We start from the raw sequence: 15886 nt of genomic DNA, 5'->3' as shown, positions 1-15886 counted from the left end.
TCAAGCACTGGTTACACTCATAAAAAAAAATTTAAATTTAATGAATTAAAAATCATTCTTTATGTGTTACTTAATTATTTTATAATGAGTAATTTAATTATATTTTTTAAGATCCAATACAATCATATAATTCGTTGAGTCGTAGACAACATTTAAAAGTAATAAATATTTTTCTTATTTTAAATTATTTGAAGAATGGTGAGTAAAAAACTATACGATTCTATACGAAAAAAGCTTATTTTCAAATATTAAAATAAAATACAAATTTAACTGAAGACGATGTCTATTTGGATAAAAACGAGGGAAATGATTTGAAATATGAATCAAATTACTTATTTATCATAATTTAAAAATATGAAATTTATCGATATCACGAATAAAAAAATTTTGAATGATCGTTAAAAAATATATAAATTCGATAAATATGAACGTGGAACTAGTTGACGAATTACGCTTTTTTACACCATTTTGGTAATCTTTATCAAATGTGCCATGTTGTGTTGTTATCAATATACGTTTTCAACAAACTTCACAGGTACCTTAGAGACTAGTTAGAGTTGGAACTTTATTTATCTATTTAGTTCAACAAAGCATTTCAATATCTTCATGGCAACTCAAAAACATAAATTTATCACAGCACCTCAAGTCTAATGTTTACAAAAATCTTTTTCGTATAACGCGCTTAAAATTTAGGTTATCGTACGTTCGTGAACATTGTGTCATTTTATAACTGCGGAATTTCCTGTACCACAATTATATATTTATCTATATTTTAATCATCTTTGTACGACTTAATAAGTGTCAAAAGAAAAAAAAATATATATATATATAAAATATAATTATGAATAACATTGCGACGCAGAGAATCAAAAGGGAATTTAAAGAAGTCATTAAAAGTGAAGAGGTAATAATTTATTAAAAATTTTATAGGAACAATTAAAGTAAAATTTCATTTCATTATTTAAATCACATTAATTTTGTCTCTAAAACTTAAATCACTTTTTGTGTAAATGTTTAATTTTATACTTAGCTTGCAAAATGCTCAATAAAAGTAGACTTAGTTGGAGATAGCTACACTGAATTAAAAGGTGAAATTGCTGGTCCACCTGATACACCATATGAAGGTGGAAAATTTTTTTTGGAAATTAAAGTGCCAGAGACTTATCCTTTTAATCCACCTAAAGTAAGTAGACTATTGATTTAATTAGTATATGGTGTATGCATACTTAATATTTGTTTTAGGTTCGTTTTATGACGAAAATTTGGCATCCAAATATATCATCTGTTACTGGAGCTATTTGTTTAGACATCTTAAAAGACCAATGGTAAGTTGTAACTAAAACTTTTTACTATTTTATGCTATCATTTTAATATATTTATTTAATCATTCATTAATATCTATAATTTTTTTATGTACATTGTTCTTAAAAATCAAAATATATATATACTGAAAATTCATGTTTTTAAAACTTTACAATATGATAGTAACATAAAATGTATTTCAAATTGTATAATATTAATAATAATAATAATTAATACTTAAACTTTATTCTATAACATAAATAAACTTATAATAAAATTGTTGGCAATTTTTTTTTTTTTAATACTGTTTTTGCAATTAAAATATTTTATTAATTTTTTTTATTATACTTAATACATTTATTATTTGTTAGTCTTAACTATAAAAGTTTTATAATAATCTGTATTGAGTTATGATATCAATTAATGATATGGCGGTGATCATATTAAATGACAATTAAATTTAAAATTAATGAAATACATAATTAATTGTTTTCTATATGATTTATCGTTTTGTATCTTAAAATAGAAATGTGTGCCAAGATATAAATTTATATTTGGTTCTTAATTATTAATATTATATTTATATTAAATAATATATAACATAATTTAAAAGTAAAATCTAGTCAACTTTACGACTAGATTAGTTACTTTGTAAAAAATTTTAACTTATGTATTTACATTATTAATTATATGGAACTTTATTAGGGCTGCTGCTATGACTTTACGTACAGTTTTATTGTCTCTCCAAGCACTTATGGCTGCTGCAGAACCTGATGATCCACAAGATGCAGTTGTTGCAAAACAATATAAAGAATATCCAGAAATATTTGCTAAAACTGCTAGTTATTGGACTAACGTTTATGCTGGAGGTATTATCAAAATTAATTTACATTCTTTAAAACAAGTTAGTTAAAAAAAACCAATTTTGACATTTATTCCAAATTGTGGGTTTCAGTTGCTTTGTTTTTCAGACAAAATATTCAATGCTTATCTTAGGGAGGGAGATTGATATTTTCAGTAGATGATTTGGTTGTTTTTTTTTTTAACTAATCCTTAGCAAAAGCCAGAGTAATAAACTTTTTTAATATTTTAGGTAGAAATCATAACAAAATTATAGATGTGATTTTTATGAGAATTGTTATGATACCTATTTTTAATTATTTATTAAAATTATGTATAAACAAATGTTATGTATTTTTGAAGGTAGTTCTAACAAATATAATTACATTCTACCCTAATAATATATAAACCCTAAGCACCCATTGACTATGTTGTTATAACCAACAATGGCAAAAATAAAACTATGCTTTTTATCATAATATGTACACCCGTTGGCTAAGATTTTTTTTTTTTTTACATTAAAATTAAGTATCCACAAATTATAATATTCATCATATTTGTGAAACACTGCAATTGTTAAAACCAGAATAAAATCTATTCAGTATTTACTAAAATTGTATGAAGTAAATGCAGTAAAGATCTTTGTTATCAATTATAATTTATATGGTTATTAGATACCTCCACTAAAGAAAATTATAATAGTATTTTAGTACCTATGTATTAAATAAATATTTAAAATATAAAACATGCCTTTTTTATAATGTTTATTTTATTGTATTCTCACCAACTTGTACAATATACAAATAAATATTATGATAAAATGGTTCCACCAGTCATGTCTATACATGATAAGCTTGACTGTATACCATGTTATTGAAATTGATTAGAAATATAAAATGTATATCATACCAAATAATCAAGTAAAAAATAATATAGATTAATTTCCAGAAGTTTTATAAAATTACTACATAGGAAAATGAACTATAATTTCAGAAAACATTATTAATTTATTTTAATCATTTAAATAACTTTAGATTTAAATATTGTTTTAGGTCCCAATAAAAATACAGATTTTGATTCAAAAATTCAGCGTCTCAAAGATATGGGAATAGAAAGTGATCAAGCACGCGGAGCATTATCTACTTTTAATTGGGATTTGGAACGAGCTACTGAACAACTGTTTAGTTAGGATAGGCTCTATTATTTGGGTTATGTTTATACTAAAGTTATCATGAAATCAATGTGAAGGCTTAAGTATATGATATATTCTTAACACTGTGTTACTTTAATTTTGTCATATATTTCTAATTGCATATTTAATTTTATTGGTAAAAAGTTCAATTCATTATTTGTGTTTTTTTATATATAATATTTTTTCTGTTTTCAATTATATTTTTATAGTACAATGTATATAAATTATGTATTTTTAAACCACAAAACTCAAATTCAAAATAGGAATAAAAAATAATTCATGGAACTGTTTGATTTATATAAATAATCATGATGAAATATCAAAATACTTTTTTTTAATTTTCAAGAATTTTGAATAATTGAGTTATAATAACTTTTAAATTGTTTACTATTATTTTACACTGGAAAGATATTTCTTAGCATTGTAATCATAAATCAAATTATTGCATGTTAATAATTGTTGAATTTTCAGAGTTGAGGTTAAACTTTTATGCATAAATGTCATTTAATCATTATCTATTTATTTTGATTTAAAAGAGTAGAAATATTTAAAGTGGGTTTGAGGAAAAATGGATAACAATAATGTGTTTTTACACAATTTTCTTATTGAATATTCATTTTTTCAGTATATTAGTTATACTTATTCAAAATTGTACATTACAAATCAGTTAAAAAGTAAAAATGCAAAGCCTTTTTAAAAATGTATAGTTAATTGATTGCATACATCACGATTGTATCAATAGTTATTCTTATAAGTTATAACCATTCTATTTTTAGTATATTGGATGGTAGCCAATTTTAATTAAAGTGTAATAAAGAATAAATGACATATTTTTTGATTATAAACATCCAGAATAAAATGTCTTGATCAATAATCCTAATTTATAAATAAATATACAAATAATTTATATAAATAAATAAATATTTAGTCTGGAATATTATATTTTTATTTTTTTAATATTATTAAAATTAATTATTTTTATGTAAAACAATCAATTTTTTTAATGTATTCCTTAAATTTTTAATTATCAGTCATGATTTTATTGTATGTATATACCTGAACATGAATTTTTAAGTCTAAACCCATCATATTTTTAAAATATAATGATTCCTCAGGCTAAGCATTTATTTATTTATTTATGTATTTATATACATAAACTATTTATTTATTTATATGTTAATTTACAAATATTAACCATTTTTAATTTTTATTAACAATCCTTACTATATGATTTTTAATTTAGCTATTTCACTCATAAATTATAATGTTTAGTAAAAATTGTTTCTAAAGGATATTTTGAGTTATACATATCATAATCTATAATAGGGATTGCAAATATGTAGCACATGAAAAAATGAAACCATTTATTAGTTCATAATTTATAATAATATATAGTACAGCCACAATGACAGTTTTAGAAATAGACATTGGGTGTTTTTTTAACTTTTTATAAACTTATTCAAGGCATTTACTATTTGTGATGATTAATTTTATTAAACTAAACTAACTAATGCATGAATGAAATAGTGCATTGTACTGTATTTTAAGTTGCAAATTACAAACTGAATACAAATGAATTGGCATCAAGTGTACATAAAAAATCACATCAAGGATATTTATTTATAAATACTTTTGCAATGTTATTTTCATAAACAAAATTTCCTTCTGTAGAGTAAATAAATATATTTATATTAATAAAAGTTTATATATATATTAAAAATCAAGTAATAATTTGTATGTTATATTAGGAAAATTTATCACCCTTGCTCAATGACATGCTGCCCTAATGCTTAAAATCAATTGAGATTTTGATTATAAATTCTTAATGAAAAAAATAAAAATACTTTTATTAGGTAAATTGGTGTTAAACACAAGTTACTTAAATTATTGTATTTTCATTTGAAATAAACTTATTTTGAGTTAAATATTTATTTTTTTACTTACAACTTTATATATATATATATAGTTTTTATAAAGTTATGCAAGTAGTATAACAATTAAAAACATATTTTTATTTTCTTGTACTAATTAATTGTATTTATATGTGGAAGTAAATGGTAGTCCTTAAATTGTTATTATAAGTACATAATATATTTTTATGTATTATTCATTGATATATTATATAAATTTATTTTAGAAATTGGTATATGGTACTTGGTTTAGAAGAGGTTACCAGTGCTTTCACAATTTCTAAATCATTCTTTGCTAGACATGCTAAATGTAAACAAAAGTGTTACGTGTGATAACGGAAATTCCGCGTCTGAATAATGATAGCATCACAACTGTAAAATTGACACTACAAAGCTTTGTACAGACAACATATATTATTTTCTTTTTGTTTGGGATCATTACTTATATTCGAATTTTATTTTCTCTATTCTATAAGTAATTATCAAAATTTATTTCGTTTGTCTATTCGATAATCATAATAATAATCATTTATTCGTCATTTAAATGATTTTACTTAATCTTGGAATACTGAAACTTAAAGCTTTTAAAATGTATTAATATTACTATAAAACTAGTTTTTGATATGTTAACTCTTAAACCATGTACTTGTACGCTTTAAAAATGTATTTATAGAATTATGTATGTAAAATTTAAGTAATTAGGTAAATATTAATTGAATATGGAATTTACAAGGCCAGTAATAAATTCCTATGAATCTTCAGACATGATTAGTAAGTAATAACTTTACATTTATATTAAATCATAATTTTGATAAATACCAATTAGGGTTTGACTTCAATTAAAAAGTATTGTTTTACAATATTTTCTCAACCATTAATCCTTTTATTGTTCTTATAACATTAATTACTAATAACTTTTATAATGATTTATTGAGTATTACGTTAAAAAAATTATAGTAAAGTATTTTTTACAAATTTTATTATATTTACTTTTGATTACTATTTTTAAATATTTGATAATGAATTTAACTCATAGGGGGTAACTCTTAACTAACCTAATAAAGTAAAAAACTTTAGATTGCTATAAAGGTTTAAATACATATATTTTTCTTACTCCAAATTATTTTGTTCCAATCAAGTGATTGTTACTAGAAAAACGTTGTTCAATTGACAATTGTACTTTATATTATTTTTATATACATACTAGTATTTTATATTATAATTTTATTAAAAATTCTGGTTTATCAATTGAAATTTTAAAATCTTAAATGTTTATGATTTAAAAATTATATTTATTAAACTTATGAAATAAAATGAATCTAAAAGAGTTCACTCCATATTTATTTATTTTATGTATTATAAATACTTATTTTTAAAGTCATTATATGAAAAGGTTTTTTTTGTCAGTTATCAATGCATAATTTTAATCATATTGCATATTTTCATTTATTAATTTACCATAATCCGATTTGTTCATTTAAAATAATCTTTATACCTCACAAATTCTTTCTTAAATACTATCCAAACATTGTTATTTAGTTACAAGTTTTTCTCATCATTATTGACATAAATAATGATAAAATTATTAGTCACTATAATTCCATTATAAACTGTTAATAACTATTTGATATTTAGTGTACGGAAACTATGTTGAAGAAGATTATCCAGAAGTAATAGATACTAATCTGTATTCGGACGAAATTAATGGACAAATGATTAGATCTGAATATGAAGAAACACAAACAATATTAACGGATAACTGCAGTCAATTTGGTATTACAGCGACATGTTTTGATACTCATGAAAATTTACTTTGGGTGGGAAATCAACTTGTAAGTGACGACATGCAATACTACAAAATAATTTTTTTTTTTTTTTACGTTTAAGTTTTATTAGTTAAATTCTAATATCTATATTTCTTATATAGGGTTATGTATCATCATATTATAGTGCAGATATGCAGAAGTACACAATGTTTAGAGTTCATTCTGATGAAGAGATTCGTTCTCTTCTAACTACTGATTCTACTTTGTTGGTTCTTACACCAACAACTCTTCGATGTCAAATGCGGAGAGGTTTACCAATTTTTACTCACAGGTAATTATTATTATATTCATAAATATTAATTCAATCAATTTAATAAATATTGATGAATTAAAAATTTATTTAGGCTATATTAAAAATAGAATAAATTAAGGTTTCTAGTGTTTTTTTTTCTATGATTAAGGATTAAATATTTTTTATTTTATTTTATTTATATTATTATTTTTTTTTTAATATTTTACACTTTTATAAAATATAATATATTAAAAAAAAAAAAAGTATGAAAATGTATGTTGCATAGCAGATTTTCCCAACTTCATTTACAGAATCTTTGTAGAAACTTAAAAATTTAGTGGAACCCTTGTTTTTTTCCATTATTATGTTAACACTGATATATTTTTTGTACAATTTGATTGGGCTTTTGGACACATATCCTCCTAACAAAAAGTGGATTAGTTCTATTTTATAGTTAAAATCAAACACTGTGTTTATCATTTTATTTTTTTCTTTGTATTCTATAGAACACTAGTTGGAAAACACTGATCTATAGTAAATGTATAAGCTAATATATTAAGGGAAGTATTAATATGATATGAATATAATATGAGGAAGGAAGCTTTTTAGTGTCAGATGTTAGAACTTTAAATAGCAGAATTAAATATTTAGATGTATTAGTCATATTAATCTTAATTTATATTCAAATCTATTATATTTTTAGTTCAGAAAATTTAAACGAAATGCAATGTATAACTCAACTTGGGCGTTCTCAAGATACTATATTAATGGGTGGTCACCAGGACAAATTAATTGAATTCAATTTGAATTTATGTAAAGAAACAACCATAATAAATGCTGGAGAAAATGGTTGTGCTATATTACGTCAAAATGCTAATAGAACGGTTTGTTGTGGAGATCCTACCGGAGTGATTAAACTTAGAGATCCTAGAAATATATCAAAAATTATTTATACAGTTGATGCACATACTGGTAGTTTATCAGATTTTGATGTTCATGATAATTTATTAGTTAGTTGTGGATTTTCAAACACGTAAGAAGAAGTTAATTCTTTTATTATTTTTTAATGTTTTTCAATTAATTTTTTTATATGCAATATTAGGCATGGATCTATGATACTCGATCAGTTTTTAGTTGTTCATGATTTAAGAATGATGAGATCAGTTTCATCCATTCAAATGATAATTGAACCATTTTTATTGAGATTCATGACTTCATATTCATCACGTATAGCAGTTGTATCTACTAGTGGACAATGCCAACTTGTGGATACTGTTGCTTTGTCTGAACAAGATATGAATCTTTATCAGGTTTAATAAAGTTTTAATTAGATTTTTAATAGTTTTCTTATTGTATCATAATAACCAATTAGTATTCATGTTGAATTTTAAATCAGATGAGTGGTGTTGAGGAAGGAGCCATTGCTCTTTCTATGGATGTCTCTCCTTCAAGCCAAGCTATTATAATTGGTGATAATGTAAGCACATTACATTTATTTACTACAGCCTCTTCTCGATTTAATACTTTGGCAAGGGATACAATATTTGCCCAACCAATGGAACCACTTCCTTGTGGTCCAATCAGTGTAACAGATGAACTAGCTGATTATTCTAATATTCCTTTACTTCCTTGCGATGGACCTTTAGCATCTGAGTTACCAGAAAAATTTCTCAGAAACATTTACAGGTATATTATTTCCAAATGTATGAATTTATGTTATTGATATAAATACTCATTAAATATGTTTTATTTACTCTTATATAATTATCATAGTATAGTATAAGTAAAAAATAAAAAATGTATAAGCTCACTCATTCATCTTTTATTTATCGATAAAAAATATATATGTTAATGATTAATGCTTATAGAAAAACGCCAGCAATAGATAAATCTATATTATCTACAATGAAAATGAAAGGAACTGTTGGTTATGCTCCAAATCCAAATAACCGGAAGCGAAATCAAGTAATTACTTATGATTTATTTAATATTATTTATTATTTATACAATTTATTATAAATTGGTCACCTTAACCTATAAAGATGTTTTGAGTAGCCTATCATTTATAATTTATTTTATATATTTTTACTTTTTTTTCATATTTGTTTTTATTATTAGCTTATTTATTAAATAATATTTATGTGTACCTATTTATAACATAAATTATAAACAAGTACATTTTATTACTAAAATAAAGGTACTCTTCTGAAATATAATGATTTTACAATATGGCAATTTTTTTATGTAAGTTGCTGATAAATATTTTGTTATTTCGGTTCAGGGACGGCGCAAGGGGGTGGGCAATAGGGGCAGTTGCCCAAGGCCCCGTGCCTTAAATTATAATTAAGGCCCCGCGGTTCTAATTTAACTGAACTTAAAATATTTTATTAATATAAATTATAAGACCCAACATTTATTTTGCCCAAGTCCTCGCAAACTCTAGCACCGTCACTGTTTCGGTTACTATATTTTTAAGCTCCAAGTTATTAAAATACTTATTATTTAAACTATTTTGTGTTTGTTTGAAAAGTATTAAATTAATTAGTTTAATTTAAATAGGTTCTATAAAGTAATTTATCATTATAGAAATTTAGAATCCTGCATCATTTTTTTATTTATTTATTATGCAGAATTATTATTATACATTAACTTGATATAACTTTATTTTTGTTATTGTGTATACTATATAACATATAATAATTATTTAAAATCAAATGTAAAAATCAGATTTTAATAAGTACTATAAAGTTGTAAAATTATTATTTTGAGTAGTATTCAAATTATTATCCGAAAATAATTAAAGTAACTCATGTATTAAATAATAATGATTGCTTTAAATTTAAATTTAAATTAAGCTTATTAGTTCTAAAAAAGATAAAAATATTTTAAGTTTAACATTATTATATAATTTTTGTTACTATACATTTTAGGTAGCATACTTTAATACAGTATCTGAATCAAAACTTAGTAATAGTATTAATATTAACAATAATAGCAATAATCATTCAAATGACGAGGAATGTGAATCCCCAACATTTATAGCAATACCAAGAAGATACAGAAAAATTGATTTAAAGTTCAAAAGTGAAGATTTTGATTACGAACAATATAATAAAACTGGCTTTAGTGGTTTGGAATCTAGTGTTCCAAATTCATACTGCAATCCTATGCTCCAAGTAATTAATAATTTATAAATTTATTATGATATTAAAATTAAAAAGCATAATATTTATATCATGAAAAATCTAAATAAATCATAATAAAATAATGTAATGGCAATATTTGTTTTGTACAAATATTTTTTCTGTATATAGTGCAATATAGTTAAATAATCATTATTTACAATTTTTCAGGTCTTATATTTCTTAGAGCCATTGCGTAAAATTTTAATGTCTCATTTATGCCAAGAAGAATTTTGTTTAAGTTGTGAATTGTCATTTTTATTTCATATGATGAATAAATCAAAAGGAATACCTTGTCACTCTGGAAATTTTTTGAGAGCACTTCGTAATGCTCATGATGCTACAGCTCTAGGACTTATATTACCAGAGCATAATAATGCTGAACTAAAAAATAAAATAAATATCAGCATATTAATTCAGGTAAAATTGAACAATTTATTATTTTATCAAACTAGTATTTATCATAGTAAAATACAAAATAACTACACTATCTATTGTTATTTTTATTAATTTACTACTAAGTTATTTGTTATTGAATTTTTTACTCTCAAAACAATAATCGGTATCTTCAGTTATTACAAAAAAACAACTAGATGAATTGTTGATTATAAATAGTATATATAGTATTTATAATAACAATGTTGTATAATTTGTATTTAACATTTACTTATTGTTGGTTTTTTTTCTTTAAATATATGCAAATAATCAATATAAAAAAAATGTATCATTTTATGGGTTTTTAAAATAAATTATAGATTTAAATTGATATTATGATAGTATTAATAATATTGTTATTTTTGTTATTTTAACTTTTATTAGAACTGGAATCGATTTATTTTGCATCAAATTCATTTAGAGTTTCTAAGATCAAAAAAAGGTCTTACTGATGAACAAGGAAAATTTGTTTTCAAAGATATTGATTTTCCTAGTATTGGAGGACAACAAATTCGAAAAAAAATAAAAAATAAAGAAGAAGATAACAATGAAACTGAAATCAGTAGATTATTTGGCTGTAAACAACTTCATGTAAATAAATGTTTAAAGTGTAATCATGAGTTTAGTAAGCAGTCCAATTTGATGGTATGCAATTTAGTGTATCCAGAATCCCTTGATGGTATATAATGAAAAAAAGTTAAATAGTATAAATTATATTTTGAAAATACTTAATACTAACACATTTTGTAGAAACACCTATGTCATTTTGTGATTTACTTCAGCAAAGTATATGTCCAAAACAAACTACCATGACTTGGTGTGAACGTTGTGAAAGTTTTCAACAAACTCTTCAGACTAGAACATTAAAATCTTTACCAGCTATTTTAACTGTTAATTGCGCTATTGAAAGTAAACAAGTGAGTTTTTAATTTATTATTGAGTATCTTTGGTTTTAATGGCAGACATAATCTGTTGTCAATTTTAATTTTTAAAAAAATTATTGTTTCTTAATAAAAAAATTTAAAATCATTTTGTATGTGAATTATTTGTATTTTAATAAATATTTTGTGTGTTGACCGTGAGATCAACGTATCTTTTAATTTGATTAACCATTTATAATTTTTAAATAATTTCTTACTTTTATTACTCTTCATTTGCATTCATTTTATCACTCTACACTTTCTCTAGCTTAATTTAAATCTATTATGTTTATAACTAAACTGAATTTGATTAAAATTACCTAATCTTGTTGGGTATAAAGATTCTGTTCTCATTGAAAGAGCAGCCACTATATGAAGAAAAAAAAGCAAATTGGAATTTTTGAATATGTATTGTAATATATAACTAATGCTAGAAAATGTACTAGGTGATAGTTTTTTGTTATAATAATATAACAATTTATGTGGTATTGAGCTGTAATATATTAATCAAGAAATTAGAAAATATTATCATGTATTTTAAACATAGCTACCTTGGTCATTCATAGGGGTGTGCCCGGGCACCCCCTGAAATGTTATAAACGAGGCCAAACAATTTAAGTCTAAGGCTGTTTTCACATATATTGGTAAAATCGGAATCTGAGTCTGCACCAGTAGTATGGTTATTTTAAACACCAATAAAATCAAAATGGGAGTCAGTTTCAATCATACCCAATGAAGAAACCGTAATTGGAACCAAAATTTGGTGCTAAACAGTTTTTGTACTCATTTGAGTAAAGTTGTTTTTTAAGTTAGTAACAATGACATACAATAATTTACTAATTTTGATGTACAAAAATTTAAGAAAATAATAAAATAAAATAAAATACTACGAAATTGATGTCAACACTAAAGTAAATATCAAAGTTTATCATATGTTTTCCTGTTACCGACTTGTGTGACTACATTTGTGTAAGGAAACATTAAAATTTATAAGTAAAATATCGGTCCAGCATTCAAATTATCAAATTCACCGCCGACTATATATACCTATCCTTAGTCTATCGGATTGATAAATTTGACGGTAAGGTCAATTTGTGAAAGCACTGACTCAGTTACATTGCATCCAGCATCAGCACCCGTTCCAATTCCGATTTAACCGGTATGTATGCAAACAACTTAAGAGTAAGGAGTCTGTATTTTAACCGATATTGTTTATGTAATTTATTCTAAAATATTTAATAAAAAATACTTAAATTATTATGATTCGTAATAGAAAAAATAAAATAAAATTTTCTAAATTTTCGTGCAAAAAATTATGATATTACAGCTACAATTGACTGCTAAAGTACAAATAATAAATAACTAAAGCTATTTGATAAAAATGTACGAGCTTTAAGGAAAACATCATTGAGCCTAATATACTACAGTATTAAATATAAAATTAAAGTTACGTTTATTTAATTATTTCTACATTATAATTATTAGTATTATATTAAATATACCTATATGTTTTGTTAATATGGGGCCAAAAATATTGTATACACTCCTGAAATATAAGTCTGTACACGCTTATGCTAGGGTCAAATTATAGACCACAGCAACCATTAAAATTGTATAACAAATTAAAATAAATTAGTATTAAAAATGTATATTAGTCAAATGCCGAACAAAATATTTAAATATAATTGTGTGAGTTATTAAAATTAAACTAATTATTTTATTGTTCTTCTGATAGTAAAAAAACAGCTTATATATGAAATAACATTTTTTATAACATTTTATCATTTATATCACAGAATAAAGATTTTTGGCAACAACAAATGGACATTTTGGTAAAACAGGCTGTTACAAAATCTGGTGATCAAAAAACAGCACCAAGTACTCCAACATCATTCAATAAACCTTGTCGGTATGGTACCAATTGCACCAGACATAGTTGTCGGTTTATGCACCCTGGACAAACACCAACAGGTAAAATCTTAGAATTTCTTAATTTTTTATCCTTATAAATGAAAATTTATGATTATTCATTGTTTAATTTAGTTCCAGAAACAAATAGTGCCATAAGCTTATCCCAATTATATTATTCTCATTCATGGCTACCATTACGTATTAAAGCAGACCTTCAACCTGATGGAGAATTAACATTAATTAAATATGATGATGAAGAAATAGATTCTAAATCATCTTCTAGTATTTATGATTTACATGCTGTTGTATGTTATATACATGAAGATCGTAAAAATCTTGTGTCTATTGTGAATGTTGGACAAAAAGATCATGAACATATATCAGCTAGTAACCCATCACCTCAGTGGTATATATTCAATGATGTAAGTGTTTCTCCAGTCATTGGACAAGAAGCCGTTTGGTTCAGTTTGGATTGGAAAGTTCCTTGTGTATTATATTGGGTGTCTAGAAATAATACAGTTACCTCTGATATTGAAAATGAAATTAGCAATCCAGTTATTACTGCAAAAGTCTTCACAGAAAGTGTTTGTTTAAATTCTTCATCTAATAGTAATGATGTCATCTTACCTGATCAAATTCCTAAATCGGGTAAATTTTATTAATTATTTTCCAAACATAAAATGTAATATACATTTTAATAAATTAATTTAATTTAGGTGAATTAGTAGCTATTGATGCAGAGTTTGTTACTCTTAATCAAGAAGAGTCAGAGTTAAGAAGTGATGGTCGATTGGCTACTATAAAACCTGTGCAAATGGCCGTTGCAAGAATATCGTGTATTCGAGGGTAAATAAATTTAACTTTTAAACTTTTAGAAAGAAAAAATTGATTTTCAATATTTTTGTTGTAACAGTGAAGGTCAACATGAAGGCAAGCCTTTTATAGATGATTATATTTCAACTCAAGAGCAAGTTGTAGATTATTTAACAAAATTTTCTGGTATTAACCCTGGTGATTTAGACATCAGTAAAAGTTCTAAAAATCTTACCACCCTTAAGTCCACATATATGAAATTGCGATATCTGGTTGACAATGGAATTAAGTTTATTGGACATGGTTTATATAATGATTTTAGGTTTGTTTTCATAATGCTTTATTGAAGATGCTTATTTTAGAAGTTTACAAAATGTTTAATTTTTCATTTTTATAGAATGATCAACTTAATGGTGTCCCCTGAACAAGTAATTGACACGGTAGCTTTATTTCGACTTCCTCATCAACGAAATGTGTCGTTGCGATTTTTAGCATGGCATTTTTTAGGCAATAAAATTCAATCCCTTACTCATGACTCTGTAGAAGATGCTCGGGCTGCTTTACAGTTGTATCAATGTTACAAAAAACTTGAAGCTGATGGAACATTACAAGCAAAACTAGAAGAACTTTACAAATGTGGAAAAGAGATGCACTGGACGGTGCCTGGTGAATAGAATAATTGTGTGATACTTAAATGATTATATATATATATATTTTTAATTAATTTTGTACAAGAATAAATAAATATATATATCTATATTTAATTGTTGGAAATATTTAATAACACTTGGATCATTATTAGTTTGAGAAAGGAATGTAGACAGAAGTTGAATGTATGTGTTATTTTCATTTACTTTTTTATTTCAGTTAAAAGAAGCTAAATATTTAAAGCATTAGGAATTTATTTCCTGCAATGATGACAATGTTATATGAAGGTGCATTATAATTTGTAGTGACTATCTAATTGATGTTAATCTTCCATGGGTATGGTATATTTTGCAATTAGCTGGTAAAATCTATTAACATTATATCTAAAACAAAATGTATTACCAAATTAAATCCATTGATAGTACAAGAAAATAGAAAACTTGGTTGAATTTTTATTAATAAATAAAAATAAACTTAAATTTTAAAGAGTGGAAACAGTTTTGGGCTCTGGACTGCATGTATGTTTTTCATTTTTTGATTAGTTACCTTCAAAATATTTTATTTTATATAATATATTTATTTTAATAAATAGTTATGTCAATATGGTTTAAATGAATAAAAATTAGTACAAGAATATATTGTATACTTTTTTTAACCAACAATCTTACAAAATAT

At 23.9% G+C, this 15886-nt stretch overlaps 2 protein-coding genes across 2 annotated transcripts; both read left to right on the top strand.

Moving 5' to 3' along the window:
• The first annotated feature begins 511 nt into the window (after window positions 1-511).
• On the top strand, window positions 512-3417 carry LOC112693345 (ubiquitin-conjugating enzyme E2-22 kDa). Its single transcript, XM_025568350.1, has 5 exons — window positions 512-904; window positions 1031-1183; window positions 1243-1325; window positions 2008-2171; window positions 3195-3417. The coding sequence occupies exons 1-5, from the start codon at window positions 842-844 to the stop codon at window positions 3329-3331; spliced, it is 600 nt and encodes a 199-aa protein (XP_025424135.1). The 5' UTR covers window positions 512-841; the 3' UTR covers window positions 3332-3417.
• Window positions 3418-5718: 2301 nt separating this feature from the next.
• On the top strand, window positions 5719-15327 carry LOC112693379 (PAN2-PAN3 deadenylation complex catalytic subunit PAN2). The gene is made up of 16 exons (XM_025568414.1): window positions 5719-6015; window positions 6880-7076; window positions 7172-7341; window positions 8006-8335; window positions 8405-8612; window positions 8699-8988; window positions 9171-9267; window positions 10233-10478; window positions 10656-10904; window positions 11304-11598; window positions 11670-11836; window positions 13636-13810; window positions 13883-14398; window positions 14467-14596; window positions 14664-14885; window positions 14961-15327. Exons 1-16 carry the CDS (start codon window positions 5964-5966, stop codon window positions 15235-15237), a joined length of 3621 nt encoding a protein of 1206 aa, XP_025424199.1. The 5' UTR covers window positions 5719-5963; the 3' UTR covers window positions 15238-15327.
• The last annotated feature ends 559 nt before the right edge of the window (window positions 15328-15886 follow it).

Source organism: Sipha flava, unplaced genomic scaffold, assembly GCF_003268045.1.
Source record: "Sipha flava isolate LNK unplaced genomic scaffold, YSA_version1 85_pilon_pilon, whole genome shotgun sequence".
NCBI lineage: Eukaryota > Metazoa > Arthropoda > Insecta > Hemiptera > Aphididae > Sipha > Sipha flava.
The sequence above is the reverse complement of the archived record's forward strand: the minus strand, read 5'-3'. Positions and strand labels throughout refer to the sequence as shown.